We start from the raw sequence: 27,077 nt of genomic DNA, 5'->3' as shown, positions 1-27,077 counted from the left end.
TTGTTTTATTTGTGACAGCAGTCACTGTCTCTAGATTGTTAGTCCAAATCTCTGGACGACTAATTCAATAATTTAATTGATTACCTTAATTCAAAATTGCACATAGACACATTACACACGATCTTCTCCCCATCACATCTAAAAGTGCTAATTGTAGCATAAAATCAGAAGTCCCTAGAGTTCAGATAGTCCATTTCTGTAAACCTGGATTACAAGGCATCGGCATATTATTCGTTCATGAAGGACTTCAAAGTTGTGGCACTCTCATTTAGTACCTTACTGTAGCTGAGAATAACCGGACAAGGAGATATCAAACTTGGGACCTTCAAGTCTAAGCATTTAAGTGAATGAAAGCTGCCTTTAGTTATTATTGGCAAACTGTATGCTGAAGAGTCTTCAGCAGACTTTCTAAATCAATTAAATGTTGTGCAAAAAATTGCACCTCCACAGTGATCTTCCATGTACTCAAATACATCTCAAGGCTCTGTTCATACAATTATCCATTATTTCAATTCTGCTAAATTATTAGCAATACACCTGAAAGTTCATGTTGGTCAGCATTCATTCTTTCCACTCCCCAACACAAAATCAATACTGGATCCATAATTATTCAATCAAGACAGTTTACAACACTGAAGCAGCTACATTTACACTAGCAATCAGGAGTCAAATTTAGATACACATAAAGTTCATTGCAAAGATACTTTCACAAATACAAGAACAGGGTCAGATTAGAGCAACACACAAAATGCTGGATGAATGGTTTACAGCCCGAAATGTCGGATCTCTACTACTTTCCATGGATGCTGCCTGACCCATTGGGTCCTGACCCATTGGATCCTGATGAATTGTTTACAGCCAGAAATGTCGGCTGTCTACTACTTTCCATGGATACTGCCTGACCCCTTGGGTCCTGAGCCATTAGGTCCTGAAGAATGTTTTACAGCCAGAAATGTCAGCTGTCTACTCCTTTCCATGGATGCTGCCTGACCCATTGGGTCCTGACCCATTGGATCCTGATGAATTGTTTACAGCCAGAAATGTCGGCTGTCTACTACTTTCCATGGATACTGCCTGACCCCTTGGGTCCTGAGCCATTAGGTCCTGAAGAATGTTTTACAGCCAGAAATGTCAGCTGTCTACTCCTTTCCATGGATGCTGCCTGACCCATTGGGTCCTGAAGAATGGTTTACAGCCAGAAATGTCTGCTGTCTACTACAGTCCATGGATGCTGCCTGACCCATTGGGTCCTGATGAATAGTTTACAGCCAGAAATGTCGGCTGTCTACGATTTTCCATGGATCCAGCCTGACCCATTGGGTCCTGACCCATTGGGTCCTGATGAATGGTTTACAGCCAGAAATATCGGCTGTCTACTACTTTCCATGGATGCCATCTGACCCATTGGGTCCTGTCCCACTGAGCTCCTCCCGCACTTTGTGTGTTGCTCCAGTTTTACAGCATCTGTAGACCTCTTGTTTAGGCTCTGATTAGATAACAATCTTTTGGAAGGGAACGAAAAAAAGTTTAATTACTATGATGGATTGCAATAAATGCGACTCTGAATGAAGAACAGGGAAAGGGCAACATGTGTGATAATGAGAATGGAGAAAAGAAAGAATTTGGGTCATAGTGATACAATTTAATTCCACAGGTATGATCGATAAGAAAACATTGCAACAAGAAACAGGAAGTAGGCATTTTGGCCAAATTATTGTGAAGCCGAAAGTAAAATAGTTATTTGCCTCTTGGATTAGAAAATTAGTATTTATTAACAGTGTTAATCCTACTATGACAAAATGACCTTTATCAATTACTTTCCAAAACTGCACTGTAAGAGATCTACTGGCAGCCTAAATCAGGAGGTGATGACTGTAATCGACTGCAATATGGAGTGCACAAATTAAAGAAAATTCTCTTTTCTCACACCCCCATCTCTTCCATTACCCACCTCCCAGGAGGAAATGAATCGGTTTCTGTGCTTACATTTACTATTCATCTAAAGTTGACTTGTAATCTTTTGCAAATTTTTATATGATGGGACAACAGAGTTATTTTTTTGGACTTACAAATCTGTGTGAAAAGAACTTGGACAGTCCAACCTAATCCTTAGTGGATTAGATGGGCAACATATGGCTCTCCGTATCTCAAGCAATAAACACATTCTCAACGATCAAAAAGACACACTAGTACAAGGAGCAAAAACATTTCTGTGTCAAAATATGCTGTTAAGCAAAGATGAAGAGGTGACTGTGTTAACTTTAACCTGGGAGTGCACACACGAACACTGCGTGACAAACAAAAAGGGAAAGAGACTGATTGGAATGCTCTGAGAGTGAATATAAACTCAAAAGGTTGAATGATCTTTATGCCCTATAATATAAAATATAATAAATGATCATGTCTGACATTTATATTCATTTGTATACTTATAGGAGACATACCATGCACAGCAGCACAGCTTTAATACCATCTTATAAGATTAGTTTGTAAACAAATGGAAAACAGATTTAAATACCAAGGATTATGTCCATGTTTGGTCTTTTACTGTACAGTATTGGATCAGGTAGATTGGGTTAATAGAAATAAGTTGTTTAGCAGAGCGATGTTATATGGTTATGGTTATATGGATGTGGTGAAAGCTCACCAGTCCTTGTGTCATGAGCCACTGGTCTCTCGGCTCGATGGTTGGACTGTCAACTCTAATGTTCAGCTGCATCAGTTAAAGAACATTCCCACAGGCCCAGTGGTAAGCAAAAACCAGAACAAAACCAAAAGGGAAAAGACAAATCAAAGAGAAATCCACATGAGATTACTGTATCTTTAACACACCAATGCTGCTAAACATCTTAGAAACGAATGTACTGTTTGAACAGAAGTAATAAACATATTAAAAATAATGGTCATCCATGGATAACAAAAGGTAGTGGATTTAAGTTGACTCAAGATTAATGTAATAACATTTCCTATCAATTTATGACATATTTGTGTATAAAATATTGTTTAATAATTGGGATAATAAACAGATTGCAGAATGTGGTAATGCAGAACAATCAACTAAATTGCAAACAGATGCATGAAAGCTACTGAAATCCATGATAACATTAAAAATGTATCAGAGAAAGACTTCAGTGCTTTCATCATGACTTCTTTCTCTTTGGCTTGGCTTCGCGGACGAAGATTTATGGAGGGGTAATGTCCACGTCAGCTGCAGGCTCGTTTGTGGCTGACAATCCGATGCGGGACAGGCAGACACGGTTGCAGCGGTTGCAAGGGAAAATTGGTTGGTTGGGGTTGAGTGTTGGGTTTTTCCTCCTTTGTCTTTTGACAGTGAGGTGGGCTCTGCGGTCTTCTTCAAAGGAGGTTGCTGCCTGCCGAACTGTGAGGCGCCATTCATCATGTAATAAGGTCATATTTGTGTATTTGAACATGAAAAGTAAGTCGCATTTGAATACAGCACTCTTAGTGCATTAATCACAGCAACATTTCCGAACCTACATTCACACTTCTAATAAATTCAGAGATAATTGCTTGCAATCTAAAGAGGTTGCAGAATTCACTTCATTTTCCAAGTTACTAAGATTCACAAGCCTTGTTATTTAGTAGGCAAGTGATTTTTTTTACTCAATAGTAGTTTAACGTTATAAGGAAGTCAAGTGGCCACAGATTCAGGGCTTGTGGGGATTGGAGAAAGTGGAAAAAAATAGGCAGTTCTGTTTGATTGGTAAACTCATTTGGAAGAATAAACTTGGGCTTATCTGACCTGCCTTTCCCATTACGTATCAAATGCTCTGCCACTACTCACTTTACATATATGGAGAATTAGATCTAAGGTAAGGCCACAGAGAACTGATACAAATTGAGGGTGTTTAAGATCAGTGGGATATGGGACAAACGTACAAGGAATAGAGGGGAAAATGGGTCAAACATCCAACAATGAGAAAAAATACAAGAATTCTTCCTTCAAAATGAAATATATTAAAACACATTCTACAGTTTTAATATAGTTCACTGTAAATAAAAATAACTACAAACACTCTAACATAATTTAATGGTTCAAATGATTTACATTGGTACCGCAACATCAGGTTTTGGTGTTTTCTTTCCCTCTCTTGCCAAAACTATAGCCATAATTCTAAAATAAAAAAAAGATTTCAATGTATAACTACAACTGCAGTCATTAGTTATCTGTGAATCAGAACTTCTCATCAGCTCCAAAACAGTATTTTGAACAATGTTATTTTACAGAATCGAGATCAATTTGAAATGTCTGTCAGCCCTGTCTTTATGAAGTTAAAAGCTTACTTCTTTCACGCTACTGACCCCAGATTGCATTGCCAGATTCAGTACCAACAACATCATCATTTGCAGATGTCACAGCAGTAGTTGGCTACATCAGCAACAATGATGAGATGCACTACAGAGAAGACGTGGAAAATCTTGGAATATGTTGCAAGGTTAATAACCTGAGTCTCAATGTGGACAAGATGAAGGAGATGATTGTGGACTTCAGGAGGACCAGGAAGAACCAGTCTCCACTACATATCCATAACTCTGCAGTGGAGAGAGTAGAGCACTAAATGCCTTGGAATCCATTTGTGGATACACAACATCTCCTCACTTGTCAGGAAGACTGAAGTGGCCAATGCTAATTGCCACCATCATGTCAACCTTCTGCAGGAGCTCTATTGAGAATGTCCTGGCTGGGTACATCACAATGTGGTATGGTTGCTGCCGACAAATGGATCAGAGATCAATCCACAGGACCGAAAGAATGGCAGAGAGAATTGCTGGAGCCTCCCTCCCACACTCCTCATCGACATGACCTTCCAGGATTGTTGTCTGAAGAGGGTGTGCAAAATTGTTGTGGATCCCTTCCATCCCACACACAGTATCTTTCCCGACTCCTGTCAGGAAAGAAATACAGGAATGTCAGAGTCCACAACACCAGGCTGAGAGACAGCATTTTCCCATGGGCAGTGAGAATACTGAACGACCAAAGAAACTGTTCACCCAAACCATCTGAGTCTCTCATATTTATGAAATAATATTTATTTATTTGTATATATGAATAGTTGTCATGCATATGTATTGTTTGCCTGTATGTGTGTTATGCTCTGAGGACCTGAGAATGCTGTTTCGTGTGTTGTACTTATTCAATCAGATGACAATAAACTTGACTTAAAACTGCCTCATTAATCCAGCAGTCAGATGGCTCCCTTCACACCAGGATCACCTCAGTAACCCTGGTCTCACCTCATCAGAAATATTCTTTCTGTCCTCCCACACACTCTCTGCAACTCTTGATGAAGACTTTTCAACTTGAATTATTCACTTTTTCCCTTTCCATTGGAGCTACCATATCTATTGAATGTTTTACTTGAAAATCAAATTGATCAAATAAATAGTTATTTTCTGGATGGAGCAAGTTCAAATATGTGCATATACATGCTTATTTAAAAACATGATTTTCCCTTTCCATGGCTGAATTATTCCCACTTGGCAAAATGAACCTTCCCCAGTTTTTGAATATAATTCAGATGTGTAGTGGAAAGTGTGTTGACAAGATATTTTAAAAGGAATAGGATGGGAGGTAATAGCATTTCTGGCCAGGGATAATATCATGGCTATAGAAAGGGAGGACTCTGCAGAGGGAGTGTCTACTGAGATGGTGTGAGTGGAAGTCAGAAATAGGAAGGGAGCAATCACTGTACTAGGAGTTGTCTATATGCCCCCGAATAGACCTCGAGACACCAAGGAGCAGATAAGCAGGTAAATTTTAGAATGGTGCAGGAAATACAGGGTTATAGTTATGGGTGAATTCAATTTCCCTAATTCTGACTGGCACTTCCTGACTGTAAAAGGGATGGGACTGAATTTGTCAGGTGTGTTCAAGAAGGATTCCTGAAACAGTATGTGGACCAGCGACGAGAGGAGAGGCCATACTGGATCTAATTCTGGGTAATGAACCTGGTCAGGTGCTGGACCTCTCAGTGGGGGAGCATTTTGGTGAGAGTGAACTCTCTGAGCTTTAGCATAACTATAAGGATAAAATGAGACAAAATGGAGAAGTGTTTAAATGGGGAAAAGCTAATTACGATAGGATGAGGCAGGAACTAGCAAGAGTAAATTGGAAACAGGTGTTTAAGGGTGAAAGCACAGAACTAATGTGGAGGAAGTTTAGGGACCACTTGTGCCGGGTTCAGGATGGGTTTGTCCCATTGCGACAGGGAAAAGATGGTAGGAAAGGGGAACCATGATTGACGAAGCAGGTGAGGCAGCTAGTTAAGAGGAAGAAGGAAGCATATATTAGATCTAGGAAGCAGGGAACAGGAAGGGCTCATGAGAAGTATACAGTAGCCAGGAAGGAGTTAAAGAAAGAGTACAGATCAAAGGGGCATGAGAAGGCCTTGGTATGTAAAATTAAGGAGAACCCCCCCCAAGGGGTTCTATGCATAAAAGAAGAACAGAATGATGATAAGAATGAAGGTGGGGCTGCTAAAGCATAAAGGAGACAACATGTTCCTGGAGGTGGAGGAGATTGGGGAGGTCCTAAATGAATAATTTACTTCAGTATTCACAAGAAAAAAGGATCTTGATCAGGATGAGGTTGGAATAGAATAGGCCTGTTTGCTGGACAAAGTGGAGATTAAGGAAGTGGAAGTGTTGGATCTTCTTAAAAACATCAAGATTGACAAGTCCCCGGGGCTGGATGCGATATACCCCAGGCTGCTGTGGGAAGTGAGAGAAGAGGTAGCTATGAGTTCTTTTTTGCCACGGAGAAGTGCCAGAGAATTGGAGAATGGCAAATGTAGTCCCCTTGTTTAAAAAAGGTAAAAGGGAGAATCCTGGGAATTATATTCTTTTGTCAGTGGTGTGCAAACTATTGGAGAGGATTCTTAAGTATAGGATCTATGAGCATTTGGAGAAGTAAAGTCTACTCAAGGATAGTCAGCATGGCTTTGTGAAGGGAAGGTTGTAACTCACAAGTCTAAATTGAGTTTTTTGGAGGTAACAAAAGAAATTGATGAGGGTAGGGTGGTAGATGTGGTCTGCGTGGATTTTAGCAAGGCATTTGACAAGGTCCCCCATGAGAGACTCACCCAGAAAGTCGTGAATCATGGAAAATTGGATGTAAGGATAAAAAAATTGGCTTGCAGGTAGAAAGCAGAGTAGCAGTGGAAGGAAAGTATTTTGTCTGGAGTTCAGTGACTAGTGGAGTACTGCAAGGATCTGTTCTGCGACCCCTGTTCTTTGTAATTGAGTTCAAGAATAGAGAAATTATGTTGCAACTCAAGAAATCTCTGGTGAGACCACACTTAGAGAATTGTGTTCAGTTCTGGTCATCTCATTATAGTAACGATGTGGAAACTATGGAGATGGTGTAGAGGAGATTTACCAGGATGTTAACTGGATTGGAAACTGTCTTATGAGGCAACATTAGCAGAGCTGGGACTTTTCTCTTTGGAACACAGAAGGATGAGAGAGACTTGATAGAAGTCTACAAGATTATGAGAGGCAGAGATTTTTAGTGGACAGCCAGCACCTGTTTCCCAGAACATGAATTGCAAACACCACAGGACATATATACAAAATGAAGGGAGGGAAGTTTAGGGGAGACATCAGGGGCATTTCTTTTCTTATACGCAGAGCTGTGGGTGCCTGGAATGCCTTGCCAGGGATAGTGGTGGAGACTGAAACATTAGGGGCATTTAAGAGACCCTTAACACATGAATGGAAGAAAAATAGAGGCTTAAGGGGTAGGGAGGGTTTAGTACATTTTTTAATAAGAAATATATGGGTCGACACAACATCGAGGGCCAAAGGGCCTGTACTGTGCTGTAGTGTTCTATGTTCTAAGCTGCATCATGGCCTGGTATGAGGACACCAATATCTCTGATTGGAAAGCCCACAAAATGTAGTGGCCACAGCTCAGTAGATCACAGGTAAATCTCTCCCAACCATTGAGAACATTTACCTGGAATGCAGCCATTTGAACAACAGTAACCATCAGGGATCCACACTACCCAGGATATGCACTGTTCTCGCTGCTCCCATCAAGAAAGAAGTAAAGGTGCCACAGTATTTGTAGCACAAAGTTCAGGAAAAGTTGCTACCCCTCCATCAGACTCCTAAGCAATAACATCAATCAGAACTCATTTAAGGAGTTTTACTTTGCTTAATATTTATTACTAAATATTTATTTTTCTGTATTTGCACAGTTTGTTTACATTTCTTTCTTTGTTTATATTTCTCTCTTTTATATACTTATCTTTTTCTTGAGTTCATTTACAGTTAGCAGTAAGTCGAAATTTTGCCTGGCTTGCATGAAAAATATCTCCGGGTTGTCTAAGATACCATGTATGTACTCTGACAATAAAGTTGAATTTTGAACTAACAAAACCCAAAATGGAAGAGCGAAGCTCCTGAAGTAAAAAAGTGCTTTTTGTGCCAACCAGCAAGAGATAAAAATGGCTGTCCATAAAATTGGGTTAAAGTCAGGTTTAATGTAGAGGGTAAGCAGCAACAGGAATCATAATAGCAAAGTTCGCAAGATCTCAAGGTATAGAAGCAAAAGTAAGCCCACTGGCCTATCAAGTCTGCTCCATCAATCTCTCCTCCAAAACCCCACTCCCCGGCTTTCTCCCCTTAACCCTTGATGCTCGGACTAATCAAATACCTGTCAATCTCTGCCTTAAATGCACCCAAGGACCTTGCTTCCACAGCTACCTGTGGCAATGTCCCAGAGACCCATGACCCTCTGATAAAATAAATTTTTCCACATCTCTGTTCAAAATTGATGGCCTTTTATCCTGTGCCTTCTTGTTTCAGAATCCCCTACTACGGGAAACATCCTTATAGATGCCTCTATGAAGTCTCCTCCCCTCATCCTTCTGTACTCCAACGAGTGAACCTTCTCCAATGCCAGTACATCTTTTCTCAAATACGGCACTCAAAACTGTTTCCAGTACTCTAAGTGAGGTCTTGCCAGTGCTTTATAGAGCTCCAACATTATATCCCTGCTCTTGTATACTACAAATGAATTCCAACATTGTATTTGCCTTCTTTGCCACGGGACAACCTGGAGGTCAATCTTTAGGGCATCCTGCATGAGGACTCCTACGTCCCTTTGCACCAGGGAATTTTGAATTTTCTCCCCATCTAAATCATAGTCTGCCAGTCTATTTCTTCCACCAAAGTGCGTGACCGTACACTTTCCAACATTATATTTCATCTGCCATCTCTTTGTCTGTCTCCTAATCTATCCTAGTCTCTCTGCAGCCTTTCAGTACCTTCAGTACCAGCTCCCCTAGCATCTATTTTGGTATAATCTACAAATAGACACAAAGCCATCTATCCCATAACCCAAATCATTTATATACAATATAAAAAGAAGCAGCCCCAACACCCACCCGTGTGGCACATCACTGGTAACCATCCAGAATAGGATCCCTTTATTGCTCCTCTATGTTTCCTGCCGACCAGCTAATGCTACAGCCATGCTCGTATCTTTCCTGTAATTCCATGGGTTCTCACCTTGTTTAGCAGCCTCATGTGTGGCACCTTGTCGAAGGCTTTTTGAAAGTCCAAATACACAATATCCACTGCACCTTCCCTGTCTATCCTACTTGTGATCTCCTCAGAAAATTGCAATAGGTATGATTTTCCTTTAAGGAAACCACAGTGACTTGGCCTTATCTTTTCATGCACCTCCAGATATTCCATAATCTCATTCAAGTGTTGTGAGATGAAGGAGAACCTTCACCCTGTTCTTCTGTCACTATGGGCAACACCATTGAGGGCTGACATGAAATCCCCAGCAGAGATTTTGAATGGTTGGAAATACAAAACAACCCTGCCAAGCAAAATCCACCTTCAAGATGATCAGGAGGAAATAAGAGGAAAGGTGGCTGATGAACAGGAGGAAGGAGGTCAGTACTATAACAGACATGAACAATCCTTACCAGAGCTCTTCAGAGGGCAGCAAGTGCATGTTTAAGAGCCAGTGAAGAAATCCTGGAGCCCAGCAAAGGACCTACATCATCGTCACAAAATCTGACAGAACAGGAACAACATCCGCCCGACACCAGATTTGGCAAAGCAGAGAGCTGCAACACCAACAACACAAGCAGCAACGTCGCAACACCAGGAACATGAATGACAACACCAGAAACTTTGCCACATCAATAGTTAATATGGCAACACTTGGTGAAACCTCAACCACTAGCACCATAACATCAGCACAGCAAGCAGAAGGTGAAACCTGGAAAGCAACGCCACCACCTACATGGGTACCTGCACCGCAAAGTTCAACAGTCACAACAAAATCTACAAAGTGGAGAAACAACATCCTGGCATTAGTGTGATTTTGCTAAAAATATGTGAAATTAGGAAATTTTATTTTATTAGTTAAAATGTTTTTATAACTAAAATGTTTAATTTACATTTTAAATAATGAGGTAAAGAAGCATTAACAATTTTTTTGAGAAGGAGGGATGTTATATATTAAATATATTATATTGCTAGGAGCAATGGCCATATCACACTGATGAGTGGTGCAGGTGCACAGACATATTAATGTATTGATCCGCATGGTAGAAAACATGGCATAATTAAACCAAGTAAACTAGATATATATCGCATCTCCCGAGTGCTTTACTGTGTACTCCCACTTACTAAAGAAACACGACACCCATCTCCATCAAACTCTGACAAAGCTAACATTTGATGTAACCAGTTTTCAAATTCCAATCTACACCTGACATAAATTGATTAAAGTAGTGAAATAGATATATATAGCTAAATAAAGAACCAAAATGTGTAAACTATATAATTCTGAACTTCACTTAAAAGTAATAGTCTATTGTAACCAAATACAAATAAACAAAGAATATATTGTACCGACCGCTTTGAGCCTATTGATTACTAATTAATTAAAAGATTGGTGAGAATCACTTTTACCGGCATAACAAGTTAATGATTCAGAGATCACACTCCAAACACTATAAATTAAATTTAGACATCCAGGACAGTAATAGGCCCTTCCAGTCCACAAGCCAGTGCCACCCAAATACTCCAATTAACATACAACCTCTTTACGTTTTGAAGGGTGGGAGGACACCCACACAGACATGGGAAGAATGCACAAACACCTTACAGACAGTGCCAGATTCAAACTCAGGTTACTGGTGCTGTAATTGGGAGTAAAATTTAAAAAAAACACAAGATTGTCAACAATTTTTCAGCTTCAAAATGTTCTTCTCTAATAATGTCACACTCTCTGAATTCTTCTCCAACTCTCGTTTCCAGTTCATTCCATTGTATACATTTTATCTGTTCCATCAGCATCCCATGTCTCATCTTATCCATTCCAAATCTACCACAAACCTTAGCAATTCTACCACGAATGTGTGGTTCGTCTGTAGTCTGAAATTCCTTGTGACAGTATAGCCAGAAATTTGGGAACCAACTCATTTAACTTGTAGAAATCCAAAGATTTCTATAGTTTACTCCCCAAAGCTCAAATCTATTCACATTTCTTCAGTTACATTGTATTTAGCCATGAGATATAGATTCTGATCATAAAGGTGTTAGATTATTGAAACTATTTATGTAATAGAAAAGATGAACCAATTAGCTTCATTAGCTGGTGCATAAAGTGTTGACGTCATACACATAATTTTCAAAATTTACCCAAGACACTGGGCAGGTATCAAATAAAGACCGTACTACTTCCCACAACACCCAAGGGATATTATCCTGTGCTAATTTATACTAACAGTCAATTTCAGCGTGGAGGGGAATGGATGATCTCAAATTGGTTATTTCTGCATGGAATTCAGCAGAAACTAAACAATGAAAAAAATATATGATAGAGTACTATATGACTATTCAGTAACTTGGAGGGATTCAAGGATTATACACAAAGCAGAATAAATACTCGGAATAATGCAGTGTCGTCACAACTTCAGGAAACCAAAATATAGCAGCCAATCACAGTAATTGTACACCCCAAATTCAATGTCTATTCTGAGGTTCCAAAAAGCCCCCCTTTCAAACCGCCCTTAATTAAAATGTAACTACATTTGATATCACAATTGAACCAAAGTTTCTTACCACTATGATGAAACATTTCCCTGCAGCGATAACTTTTAAACAAAGTTGAAGTTCTTACCTCTGTAGTAATATGATTTTCCCGAGCATCAAGGGCAGCTGCCAATCCTCCAACTGATTGTGAGTCTTTGTATATTACACTACAAGTAAGAAATACATTTCAAAGTAAACTTGGCATCCAATGGAATATTAAGTTATGGTATTAACTTTGAACGGTAGATACTGCACACATTCAGGCTTAAAAATGCACGGATACTTCAGCAAGAGACTTACTTTTGGTGCTGATCAGCCAGGGAACAGCTTCTGGTTTGTGCAAACTTATCAAAATTAGCAGAATCACGAGTGTCCGGGTGGCAATTGGGCAAAGAGCTCAGGGTTTCACTAACACTATCTGTACCCAGGTCTGGAAAAAAAATTCCAGAGGAAGTTATGTTAACACTGGGAAAGCACATTTTATCGAACTTGATTTTAAGATACTCTATGAACTTTTTGAAAAGTCAGAATTCCTTTTAAGGAAAATAATTTACATGTACTTCCACTTCTATTTTAGCCACTTTATTTAAAAACAAAGATAATCCCTTGATGGGAGATGAGCTGTAACAATGGCATCATTTTCACCTTGGCCTCAGAATGTTGTGGGTTCATGTGCTATTCCACAGCCTTGAATGCAATATCTAAACCAACAAATCAGTGCAAGCCACGAGAACTTTCTGTAGGTGATGAGTTTTCGTTGAGACATTGTACTAAGACCCCTTCTTCTCTCAGGTTGATCTCAAAGCACTGTTCTAAAGAGCAGCAGAATTTCCCTCAGCATCCTGCCAATATTTACTCATGAATGTCAACAAAACAGATTCTCTTACTTGTCCTGAAGGGCTTAGGCCCAAAACATTGGTTACCCTTTGTGATAGTACAGGTCTATCACCAATGTACATAGTGTATATAGTTACTGTATCTAGACTGTGCTTACAGCGATTGGCTGAGAGCTAAGCCACTCCTATTGTCTGGGCCTTAAAGGGTTGTGTCCCTAGCCAGGTCGGATCATTCCGGACTGGTCGGCCACCTGTGAAGAGCTCCGGTCTTTTGCTAATAAAAGCCTTGGTTTGGATCAACAAGTCTTTGGTTCTTTCGACGAGCTCTACAATTTTATTAGCAAAAAGAATTTTTTTTGAAAGGGATGGAGCGTTTAACTCGGCCAGAAAAACTTGATATCGACCCACAGTCAGCTACAGCCTTCAAAGCCTTTAACTTCTGGCTGCTGAACTTTGAAAACTTCCTGAGATTCATTCAGGTAGAGGAGGATAACCAGCGTCTAACAGCATTGCTGTCTATGGTGTCCTTGAGAGTCTACGAGAACATCCAGGATGAGACCACTTATACCGCAGCCATAAAGGTACTGAAAGGACTGTATGATCAACCGGAGAACAGAGTTCATGCCCGGCTCGTGCTTGCGTCGAGGAAGCAACAGCCTGGTGAGTCCAGCAGGGCATATTTACAAGTATTAAAGGCATTGGGCAAGGACTGTAACTGTGTGGACAAAACTGCTGCCGAGATCACAAATGATCTCGTCCGGGATGCCTATGTGGCCGGGCTCCGATCGAATGAAGTGAGGCTGCGCTTGCTCGAACAAGGGAGGATGCAGCCTTAAAGTCCACCGAGCTCTCTAGGGACTGGACCCCACATTCTGATGTGAGTAGAGTGCCCTTCTACCCTACCCCTGACGACTTGTCGGCTGCTGCTACCCTGCCCCGTGCGAACCCGAAATGTTATTTCTGCGGGAGGGACAAGAACAGCAGATCCCAGTGCCCAGCAAGAAAAGCCAGGTGCCAGAAGTGCCTTAAAAAGGGCCACTTTGCTGCAGTCTGTAGGTCTAAAATGGCCGCCAGCAAACACAGTGCCTCGTGTGAAGCCAATCGCTGTAAGCACAGTCTAGATACAGTAACTATATACACTATGTACATTGATGATAGACCTGTACTATCACATCCTTTACTTCCTATAGATGCTGCTTGACCTACAGAGTTTCTCCAGCCCTCCTGTTAATATCATGGAATTGCAATATCCTGTTGTGCAAAAATTGGCTTTGGTATCACACTATGTTGTAGCAATGACTACATTTCCAAAGTTACAATGCTAAGGGATTGATAAAGACTTTCTTTGACATTCAGTGCCTTATTTTAATGCATGGACAGTACAGCTCTGATTATCCAAAATCGGATTCCCCAAAATCCTCCTTTGTCTGAAAAAAAAATTTTTGGATAAATGAGGATATCCAAAACAAATCAGAAATCCTCATTTATCCAAATTCTTCTCAGAGCCAAACTGACCTCACAGGTTGAAAACAAAAATTCACTCGACATGAAAGTAGAAAGACGATTGTCCTTGTTTCAGGTAACTCCCTCTCCTCTCTTTCCAATTCTTCTTTACCTTCCACTATTGACTTTTCTCTCCAACTCTCCATCTCTAACTGCGTGACATTGTCTCCCAACCGCAAGCGGTCGGAAGAATCCCTTGTCCTGGCAGCAGTGGGGATGTTGGGCTCCCGGCAGCAGCGGGAACCTCGGGCTCCCGGCAGCAGAGGAGACGTTGGGCTCCCGGCAACAGAGGAGATGTTGGGCTCCTGGCAGGAGGGTCCCGGGATAGGAAGTCCTTTGTGCTGTTTCCACTGGGCCACCCTTAAATGGGACACTAGTCACTTTTCTACTGAACTTACTCATCCCCGGGGATCAGAGTGTTCTACCTTCAACTGGAAATGGGTGACTTTCTGCTGTCCCTTTTCCACTGGTTTTATCACTGGGGATATGAGAAGGTGTAGAGATGGTTAATGCCCAGTGTGAAATGACTTCATTTGACACTGGTATTCAGACAATATTTCTTTTCCACAGGACCCTGTCCCAGTAAATTCCCAGTTAATTCCTGGGACAGGGTGCCAGTGGAAAAGGGGATTGTGATTTGCTGTTGCTTCTGGGCTGTTTTAAAAAAATGACCAGTTGTCCGATAAAACCGTTTATCCGACATAGGCCCGGTCTTGACCATTATGGATAATCTGAGTTGTTCTGTACTTCTAATATCCTATTTTCCAACAATTATATTTTAAATACTTTTATTACTGGAATTATTGAATCTACTAAATTTTCAAAGTAAAAAACAAAGAAAGAAGAACAATTTTACCGAGAACAGCAAGCTGAGAGGACAGACTGGGAGCAGCTGTATTTCCAACCATTGGGCTGACAACTGCAGGGGACCCTGGACCCAAGTCTATTAGATTGTCCGTATCTGCCACCTCATTCAAGACCTGATTAAATGGATAGGAAAAAGAATGTATGACCTTGGTAGAAACGTCCAAGTCTTGAACATCTTTGCAATATTTTTCTGATCACAACTGATCTAAATTTTTAAAATTCTAGTTGAAATAATAATTCAACAAAATGTACATATTCATTGAACGTTCAAATTTATCAGGGACCCCTAACGTCCACTCTTGAAATATGGATCAAACTAGATATAAAGATAATTAACAGTCCTGTAAATTAATTATCTGTGGTTACTTGAAATATAGATCAAGAAGAATTGACACAGGGTATCAAAAAGCATTCTACAACGAATGCTAATTCTATCAAATTTGGTTCAGCAGGTGCTTCTGCAGTTTAAAAAAAATTTAAAAATAATATAGTCATCACTTACACCATCTTCTCTACCTGGAGTGCCACATCCTGTTCTGCATTGCTCAAATCTACACAGAAGACATGCAAAATTACAAAATGTTATTGCTTTCCTCCAAAGCACCTCTTCATAGGGCATGCTTGAAAATCATGCAAATGTCTTTATAGCTGATCAGTTAGCATTGGCGTCTCACTGATGTGGCATTTCTAACATTTTTTTTTAAAAAGCAAATCAAACATTAGTTTTTGGTTCTAATCTCCAAACACATATCCCACCATCACTCTTTCTTGAATTTGTTACAAGCACCTCAAGGCCTACATCAGGCTTTAACCTACTCTGAAGTTCAACTTTATTATCATCTAATTGGACAAGTACAACCCAAAGAAAAGGGTGCAGTTCTGCCAGAGTTCACCGGAGCTCTGCTCCAGCACCTCAGGAGGTCACTCAAGGCATTTTATGGGACGGCTCTGGCACCTCCTTGTTGCCGTTTTAGGTGAGCTCCAGCACCTAAAATATTAGCACTGCACCCCTGGTTAACTGGTCCTCAGTACAAAACATGCAGACATACAACCAAACATAACACATATACAGACAAACAATCCATATGCAGGATTAATATACATACAGTATGTTTCCCCTTATCCAAAGTTCTGAATACTGAAAAGATCCATTAACCAAACTTCTTTGCGATAGAACTTGAAAAGAAATTATCACCCAATTTGCCCATGTGGGGCACTGATGACCTGTTGATGCCAGTTTGGTAACAACGATGCTCAGAACCAGCCGGGAAGACAGATGCTGAATGACTGGATTTCAGCTCAGAGAAGCAGGCTGGAATCTCGAGCCATTACTGAGCGACTGGAGGAAGTTGGTGGGTCAGGCAGCGCATGGGGAGAAATTAGAACACTGATAGTCTTCGTAACTCCCTTCCCTCTCTCTTTCATTTCTTCTTTACTCTCCACTGCTGTCTCCCAGCTGCAAACAGTCAGAAGAATCCTTTGTCTCAGCGTCATCAAGGAGAGCGGCCTCCCGGGTAGGAGCAGGGACCTTGGGCTCTCAGGAAGGAGCGAGGCTGACAGTGGGAAGGTGTCGGAGACTGGTGACGGCTGATGCTACTGTGCTGTTTTGGGGTTTTTTCAGCTTTGATCCAATAACCCAAAAAACCCAATAACCAAAAACCGTCCGGTCGCAAGCGTTTTGAATACGGGGAAACACACTGTATAAATAAATAAATAGCTCGCTAGAGAGATATTATTTAGTAACTATTAGAGACTCAGTTCCTTTGGTCATTCAGCGTTCTCATTGCCTGTGGGAAGAAGCTGTTCCTCAGTCTGGTGGTGCTAACTCCCATCATTCCCTTGACTTCGGCAAACCTGGTTTTACACTTTCGCTCTGGAGAACTAGTACATTTTTGTTGTAAATTTGGATGTATTCCCCATCCAAACTATTTGTTTAGTTTAACTAATTAAAGGTGGGGTCAATGTTGGTCCCCATCTTTCTCTTTACAAATGATCTAAGCTGGAGAAAACATTAGTCACTTCATATTTGTGTTTTAATTGTTCAAAGGACATAAGATTTCCTTCTGTGTAACAGTCCTTAATAATATCTTATACTTTTGTCATACCATAAATTTAATACTCTATTGACCATGTTCATTTTTAACACATTTTTACACAATTGATATTGCTACATTTTTTTCCTATACATTCATTAATTTCTTGCCACATTCTAATCACATGTATTAGAATAGGGTTATCCATTTTCTTCTTTAGTGGTTTGACACTCCATTTATAGATTAAGTCCTTTGCTCCATTGAGTACATTCCCATTTGAACCCAAGGTGGGTTTGTGCAACGATGCCAGGTATTCACTTACTGTTTCTCCTGGCCCTTGTCTCATTTCATAGAATCGTTGCCTTTCTGCCATAACTAGTGGTTTGGGGCTTAAATAGTTCCTTAGGGCTGCGCATAATTCATTCAATGTCTTCGTCCCTGGATTCTCCGGAGCCAGCAAGGTCTTAAGGAGGTCAAATGTTTTGCTGCCCATTATACTGAGGAAGAGAGCACGTTTGCGGTTTACTGGACCTTCCACAATATTGTGGGCTACGCAGTAGTGGTTAAATCATTCTACATAGTTATCCCAACTTTCTTCTACTTCATTGAATTCCCCGAACTTTCCCTCTGCCATCTTGGCGCACTTTCGCCTTGATCTTTTGACAGGAATTTGTTGGGGTTGTTAGGTAGTAGTTTCTACCTTTCTGTTGTTTTCTTTCTCACGGTTAGTGCATGGAGCATGTGTAAGGTTCGTTTTGTTCCTCGTCGCCACTGTTGTGTACACACTTACACAATTAAGACTTGGAGACGTGATGCTTTCTCATCCTTTATTTCTATTAGAATAACATGGCTAATTACACACAGGGTTTTATATATACGGAAGGGTGATATCATGATGTGGGTGTCATGATGTCCAGCGGGAGGGGGGGGGGTGGGCTTATACCAAACATTCTCGATGGTGGGGAGAGTTTTGGCTGTGATGTTTCCGCTACCTTTACAGGGCTCTTTGCTTCAAGATAATGGTGGCCACTCACCAGGCCACGATGCAACCAGTTAGCATATTTTTCATTACACATCTCTAGAAGCTTGCCAAGGTTTCTGATATCATAGCGAATCTCAACAAACTACTGAGGAAGTAGTGGCACCGACATGCTTTCTACACGATGGCATTAATATGATGGGTCCAGGGAAGGTCCTCTGAGATAGTGACTCCCAGGAATTTAAAGTTACTTACCCTCTCTACCTCTGATTTCCCCCAATGATAAATGGATCATACACCTCTGGTTTTCACAAGATATAGGAGCCCATAGAGTAAGCTCCACCATTCTAATCATGAGCTGATCCTTATCACTTAGCCCCACTCCGCATAACCCTTGATGCCCTGAATAATCAAATACCCATCAATCTCTGCTTTAAATACACCCAACAACCTCGCTTCCACAGCTGCCTGTGGCAATAGTTCCACAGACTTACGGCCCTCTGAAGAAATTTTTCCACACATCCGTTTTAAATTTACACACTTTTATCTTGATATTTCGTCCTCTTTTTCTCGAATCCCCTGCCATGGGAAACATCCTTGCCACATCAATTCTACCCAGGCCTTCCAACATTAAAAATGTTTCTATGAGGTGCTCCCTCATCCTTCTGTACTCCAATGAAAACAGTCCAAGAGCTAACAAATGTTCCTCATATACTAATTCTTTCATTTCTGGTATCATTCTGTCTTAATGATTATCGACCAGTAGCACTTAAATCAATAGTGATGAAGTGTTTGACAGGCTGGTGATGAAGCTTATCCGCTCATGTCTGAGAGGTGACATGGATGCATTCCATTTCACTTATTGCAGTAACAGGTCTATGGTGGATGCCATCTCACTGGCTTTACACAAAACCCTGGAACATCTGGACAACAAAGATGCATATATCAGGATGCTCTTTATCGACTGCAGTTCTACATTTAACACCATCATCCCCTCAAAACTGATCAACAAACTCCAAGACCTGGGACTCAACACCCCACTAAGTAATTGGATCATAGATTTCCTCACCTCCAGACCACAATCAGTGAAGATTGGTAAGAACTTCTCCTCCACAATATCCATCAGTAATGGTGCAGCACAGGTCTGTGTTCTTAGCCATCTGCTCTACTCACTTTACACCTACAACTGTGTGGCTCAGTGCGACAATAACACCATCTACAAATTCGCCAAAGATACCTCGGTAGTGGGTTGTATAACGGAAGTCAGCATACAGGATGGAGATTGAAAACTTGGCTGAATGATGCACCAACAAGAACCTGGCATTCAATGTCTCCAAAACTAAGGAGCTGATGGTTGACTTGAGGAAGGGAAAGCCAGAGGTATACATCCAGTGATCATTGGGAGAATCGGAGGTAGAGAAGGTGAGCAAATTTAAGTTCTTTGGAGTCACTATCTCGGAGAATCTTTCCTGGACCCAACACAGTAATGGAATCATGAAGAAAGTACGTCCTCTACTCCTCAGGAGTTTGTCGAAATTTGGTATAACACCAGAAACAATGGCAAATTTCTACAAATGTGTGGTGGAAAGTATACTGACTGACTGACTGGTATGGAAACACCAATATCCCTGAACATAAAGCCCTCCAAATGGTAGTGGACACAGCCCAGGACATCATAGGCAAAATCCTCCCCACCACTGAGTACATCTACAGGGAATGCTGCCATTGGATGGCAGCAGAAATCATCAAACACCCACACCACCCAGCACATGCTCTGTTCTCTCTGCTGCCATCGGAAAGAGGTGTAGGTGCCACAAGACTCACCACCAGGTTCGGGAACAGCTGCTACCCCTCCACCATCAGACTCCTCAACAACAAACTCAGAGATTCATTTAAGGACACTTACTTGTGCACTTTATTGATTTTCTTTTGTTCTCTCTGTATTGCACAGTTTGTTTACATTTGTCATCTGTTTACAATTCTTTCTTTACATCAGTGTTACTTAATCTTTTTTCCCCACTCACATACCACCTTAAGCAATCCCTTACTAATCACAGAGCACTGATGGCATAGGGATTACTTAAAGTAGTATGTGAGTGGAAATAAAAAGGTTGAGAACCACTGGTTTACATGTTTTATGGTGTGTGCAGTTTATTTTTTGCACTACCAATTAGTGGTAATTCTGCCGTGGCTGCAGGAAAAAGGAATCTCAGGGTTGTATGTGATGTCATGTATGTACTCTGACAATAAATATGAAATCTGTAAATCTTCTCTGAACCTTCTCCAATGTCAGCACACCTTTTCTCCTAAAACTGTACACAGTACAGTACTCCAACTGAGGTCTCACCAGTGTTTTATAAGTCTCAACATTACATGCCTGCTCTTGTCTGCTATCCCTCCAGAAATGAATGCCAACATTGATTTGCCTTCTTCACCATCAACTCAACCTGGAGGTCAACCTTTAAGGTATCCTGCATGAGGCCTCCCAAGTCCCTTTAGGGTATTCTGCATGAGGCCTCCCAAGTCCCTTTAGGGTATCCTGCATGAGGCCTCCCAAGTCCCTTTAGGGTATCCTGCATGAGGCCTCCCAAGTCCCTTTAGGGTATATCCTGCACGAGGCCTCCCGTCCCTTTGCACCTGGGAGTTTTGAATTTTTTTCCCAATTAAATAAGTCTACTCATCTATTTCTTTTTACTTAATATTTATGTTTTTCCAAACTTATACTCAAATTATCAACATTATCAGTACCAATGTTAATCGTATCAGCATTGACTACAATTTACAATTATCTATTTTATACAATTTTCTGCAGAGTTCAAGCTCTTTTCATCTTCTTCCCTCCCCATCCTCACTTTAACACTTAAATAAACACGACAATCAAGGCACTCACAACAAAGGTATAAGACATATATATCAGGGTTTTATGGGTTTGTCACGACATGGTGGCCAGTCTGTTTCTTCTACCAAAGAGCATGACCGTCCACTTTCCAACACTGTATTTCATCTGCCACCTCTTTCCGATTCTCCTAATCTATCCAATCTCTCCACAGCCTTTGTGTATCCTCAGAACCACTTCCCCTACCACCAATTTTGGTATCATCCGCAAATTTAGACACAAAGTCATTTATATACGTTATAAAAAAGCGGCCCCGACACCAATCCCTGCGGAACGCCACTGGTAACCAACAGCCAACCAGAATAGGATCCTTTTATCCCTACTCTATGCTTCCTGCCAACCAGCCAATGTTCTAGCCATATGTAATTTCATGGGCTCTCATCTTGTTTGGCAGCCTTGTCGAAGGATTTTGGAAGTCCAAATACACATCGACTGCAGCTCCCCTGTCTATCCTATTTGTGATCACTTCAGAAAATTGCAATCGGTTTGTCAGGCATGATTTTCCTTTAAGCCTGAAGCTGGGACTTCATAAATCTAAGCAAAGTTGGGAGTCAGACTTAGGTGTAACAATTGAACGATGCTGGTCAACCTGTGTCGTGACAGCATGACCTCAATTATTAATACTCAATACAGGCTGGTGCAGTATAATTTTCTACATCAGTTGTACTATACACTGCAGAAAATGAACAACGCTAAGCCAGAAATTTTAGATCATTGTTTTAGGTGTGGTATAGAGACGGGAACCTTTGTGGATTCAACCTGGTCATGTACCAAGGTGAGACCCTTTTGGGTAGAGCAAGGCCAAGTACTAGAAAAAATCATAAGTAAAGAATTTCCACAGGACCCTGAGTTGTTTCTGTTGAGGAAACATCATGGATGTAAGACTTAAGATGAAGCTGTCCAAATTTCAAATCCAATTTATGTTGACTCCTTTGGTGGTGGCCAGGAAATGCTTGCAGTTACTTGGAAGTTTGACTCTTGTAGCGAGCTGAGCGACTGCGTGGTTAGATGGGCCAAATTGCCACCCCAGTCATCTGACACAAGATGGCACGGGCCCCATTCCGAGGGGAAGCTCGTGATTGGTGATACGCGTTGCTTGGGGGACAGCGCCGCTTCCGTGTTGTATGCTCCTGGACGGGGAGCGAGACCATGATGCACTGACAGTACTTCCTAGACCAGCGCACCCTTCACAGGAAGTGGGTGGTCTCCTTGAGCAGAGCAAGTAATTCAAAATAAACTTCAGTTACTGGTTCTCCTCGTTCTGTGTGAACATCTCTCATTTTGGTAGCGCTGCTGCTAGCAGACGCTACAGTGTTGACCCCAATGGTTCCAACGTCTTTGGAACCCACCTCGAATGCGACAAAATGCAGGATGCTACTACTGCTACAGTCGCAACGGCTGCGACCAACACTGTGGGCGTGCACTTGCTGCTGTTCTGGGCAAATCAGCCCAGGAATTCATTACAACTGGCCAAGTCACAGTTCCAGATCAGAGGCATTGTCTCGGACGATACCAAGTTCTGGCACGTCTTCAAAGCCCTGGACGCTGCTACTGCAGCAAAAGTAAGTTCCTTCGTGGAAAATCCTCCTAAGGAGGGTAAGTATGAACAATTCCGGCATTTCCTCCTTGATTCCCTGGAACTTAGCCAGCACGAGCGTGCCGTCCACATACTGAATATGCAAGGCCTGGGTGATAGTAACCCCTCCAAGTTCATGCACAAAATGGTGACTTTAGTGAAAGGACACACAAACTGTTTCTTGTTTGAGGCCCTTTTCCTCTCCAAGCTACTGGTGCATGTTTCTTTGGCAATATCCAACATGAATTTCAGCACCCCATACCTGGTAGCTAAAGAAGCAGACAAACTTTTCCACACTCCACCACAGAGCTCCATACATGTGCCATTGGCGTAGTAATGTAACGAATGCTCAGACAAACAGATTACTCCTCCTACCACTGCAGATTGGGCCGTAACACCCAGAGGTGCGTCCCTCCATACTCATATTCCAACACCAAGTTAAGAGCGGTAGCAGGAAATAGACAGGCCGGCCGCCGATAGTGGCCTTGGTGGTTGGCACACATAGAGGCCTCAGGGACCAGTGAACAAAGAAGGATTTCCTAGTCGACACAGGCGCAGAGATAAGCCTCATTCTGCCGTCGTATTTTGAACTCAAACACAAACCCAAGGGCCTTCTCCTAAAAGCAGCCAATGTTTCCTCCATTCCAAGTTTTGGCACCCACCTAGTCACAATCCATGCCGCAGACACTGGTTTCCACTGGAAATGTATGATTGCGTCCATGGGACAAGCCCTACTCAAAGCAGATTTCCTCCAGGCACACGAGCTCCTGGTGGACATGAACAAATGCCATTTGTTCAATGTAATCACATTCCAGTCATACCCCATTATACTACAGCAATGTTCCTTTCTGCTGTTAGGAATCCATGCTCTGGACCGTAACGAATATGCCCTCTTACTGACAAAGTACCTGTCTCTGTTGGTGCCCAACTTCCATGACGCCAAACCAGCACATGGTGTAGAGCACCACATCAAGACTACCGGGCCTCAGTGTATGCACGAGCACAGCGCCTCCAGCAGGACAAACTCCTTCAAGCCAAGACTGAGTTAACTGCCATGGAGGAATTAAGTATCATCCGCCGTTCAAACATCCCCTGGGCATCCCTGCTGCAAATGGCCCAGAAGAACTCTGGCAGTTGGCGCCCATGTGGCGATTACAGGTGACTCAACAACACCATCATCCCAGATAGATATCCCACACATCCAGGATTTTGTCACGAGGCTCCAGGGCTGCCGGGATCTTTTCCGAGGTGAACCTCGTCAAAGGGTACCATCAAATTCCGGTGCATCCTAACGATGTCTCAAAAACAGCCATTATTACACGTTTCAGCCTTTTGAAGTTCCTTCGGATGCCTTTCAGTCTAAAGAACACAGCCCAGATGTTTCAGTGCCTAATGGATGTGGTTGGCAGGGTTCTCGCTTACATCTTTGTCTACCTGGATGGCATTCTCATCACCAGCCCCGACGTCAGCATACACAGGACGCACATAACTAGCTTTTCGACAGGTTGCAAGAGTTCAGACTCACAGTGAACCCGGCTAAGTGCCATTTCGGCCTGGAAACTGTCGATTTCCTGGGACACCATATCACCCGAGAGGGGGTAACACCACTGCTGGATAAGGTGGAAGCCATCCAATATTTTCCCAAGCCGAGCACAATCAAAGGCCCACAAGAATTCCTAGGGCTGGTGAACTTCTATCATCGTTTCCTCCTGAGAGTGGCTACCCTCATGCAACCAATATTCGACCTCATCAAACTCAGCAACAAGGTTCTCCAGTGGACATGTGAAACTGTTGCAGCATTCCAGGTAACCAAAGCAGAATAGCGGAGACCATATCTCTGGCTCATCCAGACTCTTCCTTCTCCCGGTTCTTACAACAGACCCATCAAACAGAGCGGTCAGCGCGGTGCTGGAGCAGTGGGTCGATGAACAGTTGGGCCCTCGGCTTTCTTCAACAAACATCTTCAGACAACAGAACTCAAGTACAGTGCGTTCACCGCGAACTGTTGGCCCTGTACCTGGCAATACGACATTTCTGGTACATGTTAGAAGGAAGGGTTTTCGTGGCCTACATAGACCACAAACCACTCATTCATGCACTCAGCAAGGTCTCAGACCTGAGGTCAGTGAGGCAACAACGACACAGCTCCTAAATTTCCAAGTATACAACGAACATTCGCCATGTCACAGTCAAGTCCAACGTGGTGGCCGACATGCTGTCCAGACCAGCCATCACCGCTACCTCAGGTTGACTCATCCATGCACTCAGCAAGTTCTCAGACCTGAGGTCAGTGAGGCATCAACGACACCGAGTATACCGAGTATACAACGAACATTCGCCATGTCACAGTCAAGTCCAATGTGGTGGCTGAGATGCTGTCCAGACTGGCCATCACTGCTACCTCAGGTTAGCTCAGCTAGCCAAAGACAAAACAGAAGATTGGGACGTCCAGACCTACCGGACCGCTGTCATCAGCCTGAAGGTTAGCGATTTCTGTCCTTCACTGAGGAAACCAACTTTACTGTGCAACATGTCCATAGGCTTCCCCAGACCCATCCTACCTGTGACCTGGTGACGGCAGGTGTTCAACCAAATACACAGTCTATTACATCCTTACATAAGGTCCACGGTCCACCAGCTGTCTGACAAGTTCATGTGGAACAGCCTCTGTTGCGATGTAACCCTGTGGGCTAAGACTTGTTTGGACTTCCAATGCACCAAAGTGCACAGACACATCAAGGCTTCGCTCCAGAGTTTCGACCCGGCGCAGTGCCGTTTTGACCATGTGCATGTGGACATCGTAGGCCTGGTCCCTGTGAGCCAAGTATGCGATATCTATTCACAGTAATTGACCGTTTTACCCATTGGTCAGAAGTGATACCCCTGCCCACATGCGCCACAGAGACACGCCAGAGCTTTCTTGTCCATTTAGGTCGCACGTCCCAACCCACATCACCTTGGACCGAGGGGCCCAGTTCATGTCCTCGCTCTGGGCCAACCTAGCCAAGTTCTGCAGCAGCCAGTTATACCACACAATGACCTACCATCCTCAGGCAAAAGGCCTCGTCAAACATTTCCACCACCACCTGAATGCAGACTGAAAGCTCAACTACAAGGTCCTAATTGGATGGATGAACTCCCATGGGCGCAGTTAGGAATCCGCAAAGCACCAAAAGAAGACCTACTAGTGTCGTCATCCGAGATGGTGTACAGCTCCCCACTTACCATCCCGGGGACATTCACTTCAACCCTCCCATCCCACAACCCAGTCCTCCAGTGACCGAGGGAACAAATAAGTAGACAGAAACCTCCATCACCTTCCCGATACAGCTCTCCGCCCTGCCACGTTCCAGCGAACCTGCAGTCCATCAAATTAATTTTTGTGCCAAGAGGACAGCAAGGGACAACCCTACAATGCCCCTACAAAAGCCCATTCAAAGTGTTACAGCCTGACAGCGTCGTGTTCACCTTGGACATTGGCGGGCGGCAGGACAGGTTTACCATTGATCACCTCAAAGCAGCGCATCTGGACTCAAACCAGCCTGCCCCAGATCCCCAGGTCAGACACAGAAACCTCCTGCCCAATGACAGTACGGTAACTTACTTAAAGGGTGGCAGCGATTCTGGGGGCAATGGTGTAGCAGGCCAAGCGACCGCACGTTTAGACGGGCCGAATCACTACTCCAGTTGTCTGACACAAGATGGCGCGGGCCCCCCTTCCCTTCTGAGGGGAAGCCTGCGGATGGTGACACACATTGTCCAGGGGACAGCACCGCTTTTGTGTTGCATGCCGCTGGATGGTGAGTGACGCTGCAACGCACTGATGTCACTTCCTAAACTAGCGCACCCTTCACAGGAAGTGGATGGTCTCCTCGAGCAGCGCGAGTAATTCAAAATAAAGTTCAGTTACTGGCTCATCTCTTGCTGTGTGGTCACCTCTCATTTTGGTAGCACTGCCGTTAGCAGACACTACACTCTCATCTAGGCACCACGCACTGGAATGAGGAAATGCAGAGCTGTGTTCCCCTGGAGAAAATTACCTATAACTTAAGGGGGAAATACAAACCTTCCTTAAAATTTGGCAACTGTAGCTGCATTATATAGGGGCAAAAATATAGTGCGGTTCTTTATTCTTCGTCGCTCTGTCCTTTCCCGTCTACCCTCTCTTTGGGGGAGGGGGGTAGTGGGGGAATCCATCCATCCATTTTAATTAGGTTGAGTCACAAAAATTTAAAGACCTGGAGGCCAGCAGTGGGGTCCTGACGAATCTTATGATCTCTGTTCTTTTGTTGAGTTTGTT

At 42.7% G+C, this 27,077-nt stretch overlaps 1 protein-coding gene across 7 annotated transcripts in view; it reads right to left on the bottom strand.

The window, feature by feature from the left end:
* The window catches only part of LOC138758835 (TOM1-like protein 2), a 120,697-nt gene that overhangs the window by 19,538 nt on the left and 74,082 nt on the right, over window positions 1-27,077 (bottom strand). For 3 of the 7 annotated variants that reach the window (XM_069928269.1, XM_069928271.1, XM_069928274.1), the window contains exons 9-12: window positions 15,796-15,844; window positions 15,283-15,406; window positions 12,388-12,517; window positions 12,176-12,254 (exon numbers count right to left, since the gene is read on the bottom strand). In XM_069928269.1, coding sequence (XP_069784370.1) covers window positions 12,176-12,254; window positions 12,388-12,517; window positions 15,283-15,406; window positions 15,796-15,844 — 382 coding nt within the window. The other 4 variants (XM_069928268.1, XM_069928272.1, XM_069928273.1 and 1 more) reach the window with 3 other exon arrangements.

The sequence above is a fragment of the Narcine bancroftii genome, chromosome 3 (assembly GCF_036971445.1).
Source record: "Narcine bancroftii isolate sNarBan1 chromosome 3, sNarBan1.hap1, whole genome shotgun sequence".
NCBI lineage: Eukaryota > Metazoa > Chordata > Chondrichthyes > Torpediniformes > Narcinidae > Narcine > Narcine bancroftii.
The sequence above is the reverse complement of the archived record's forward strand: the minus strand, read 5'-3'. Positions and strand labels throughout refer to the sequence as shown.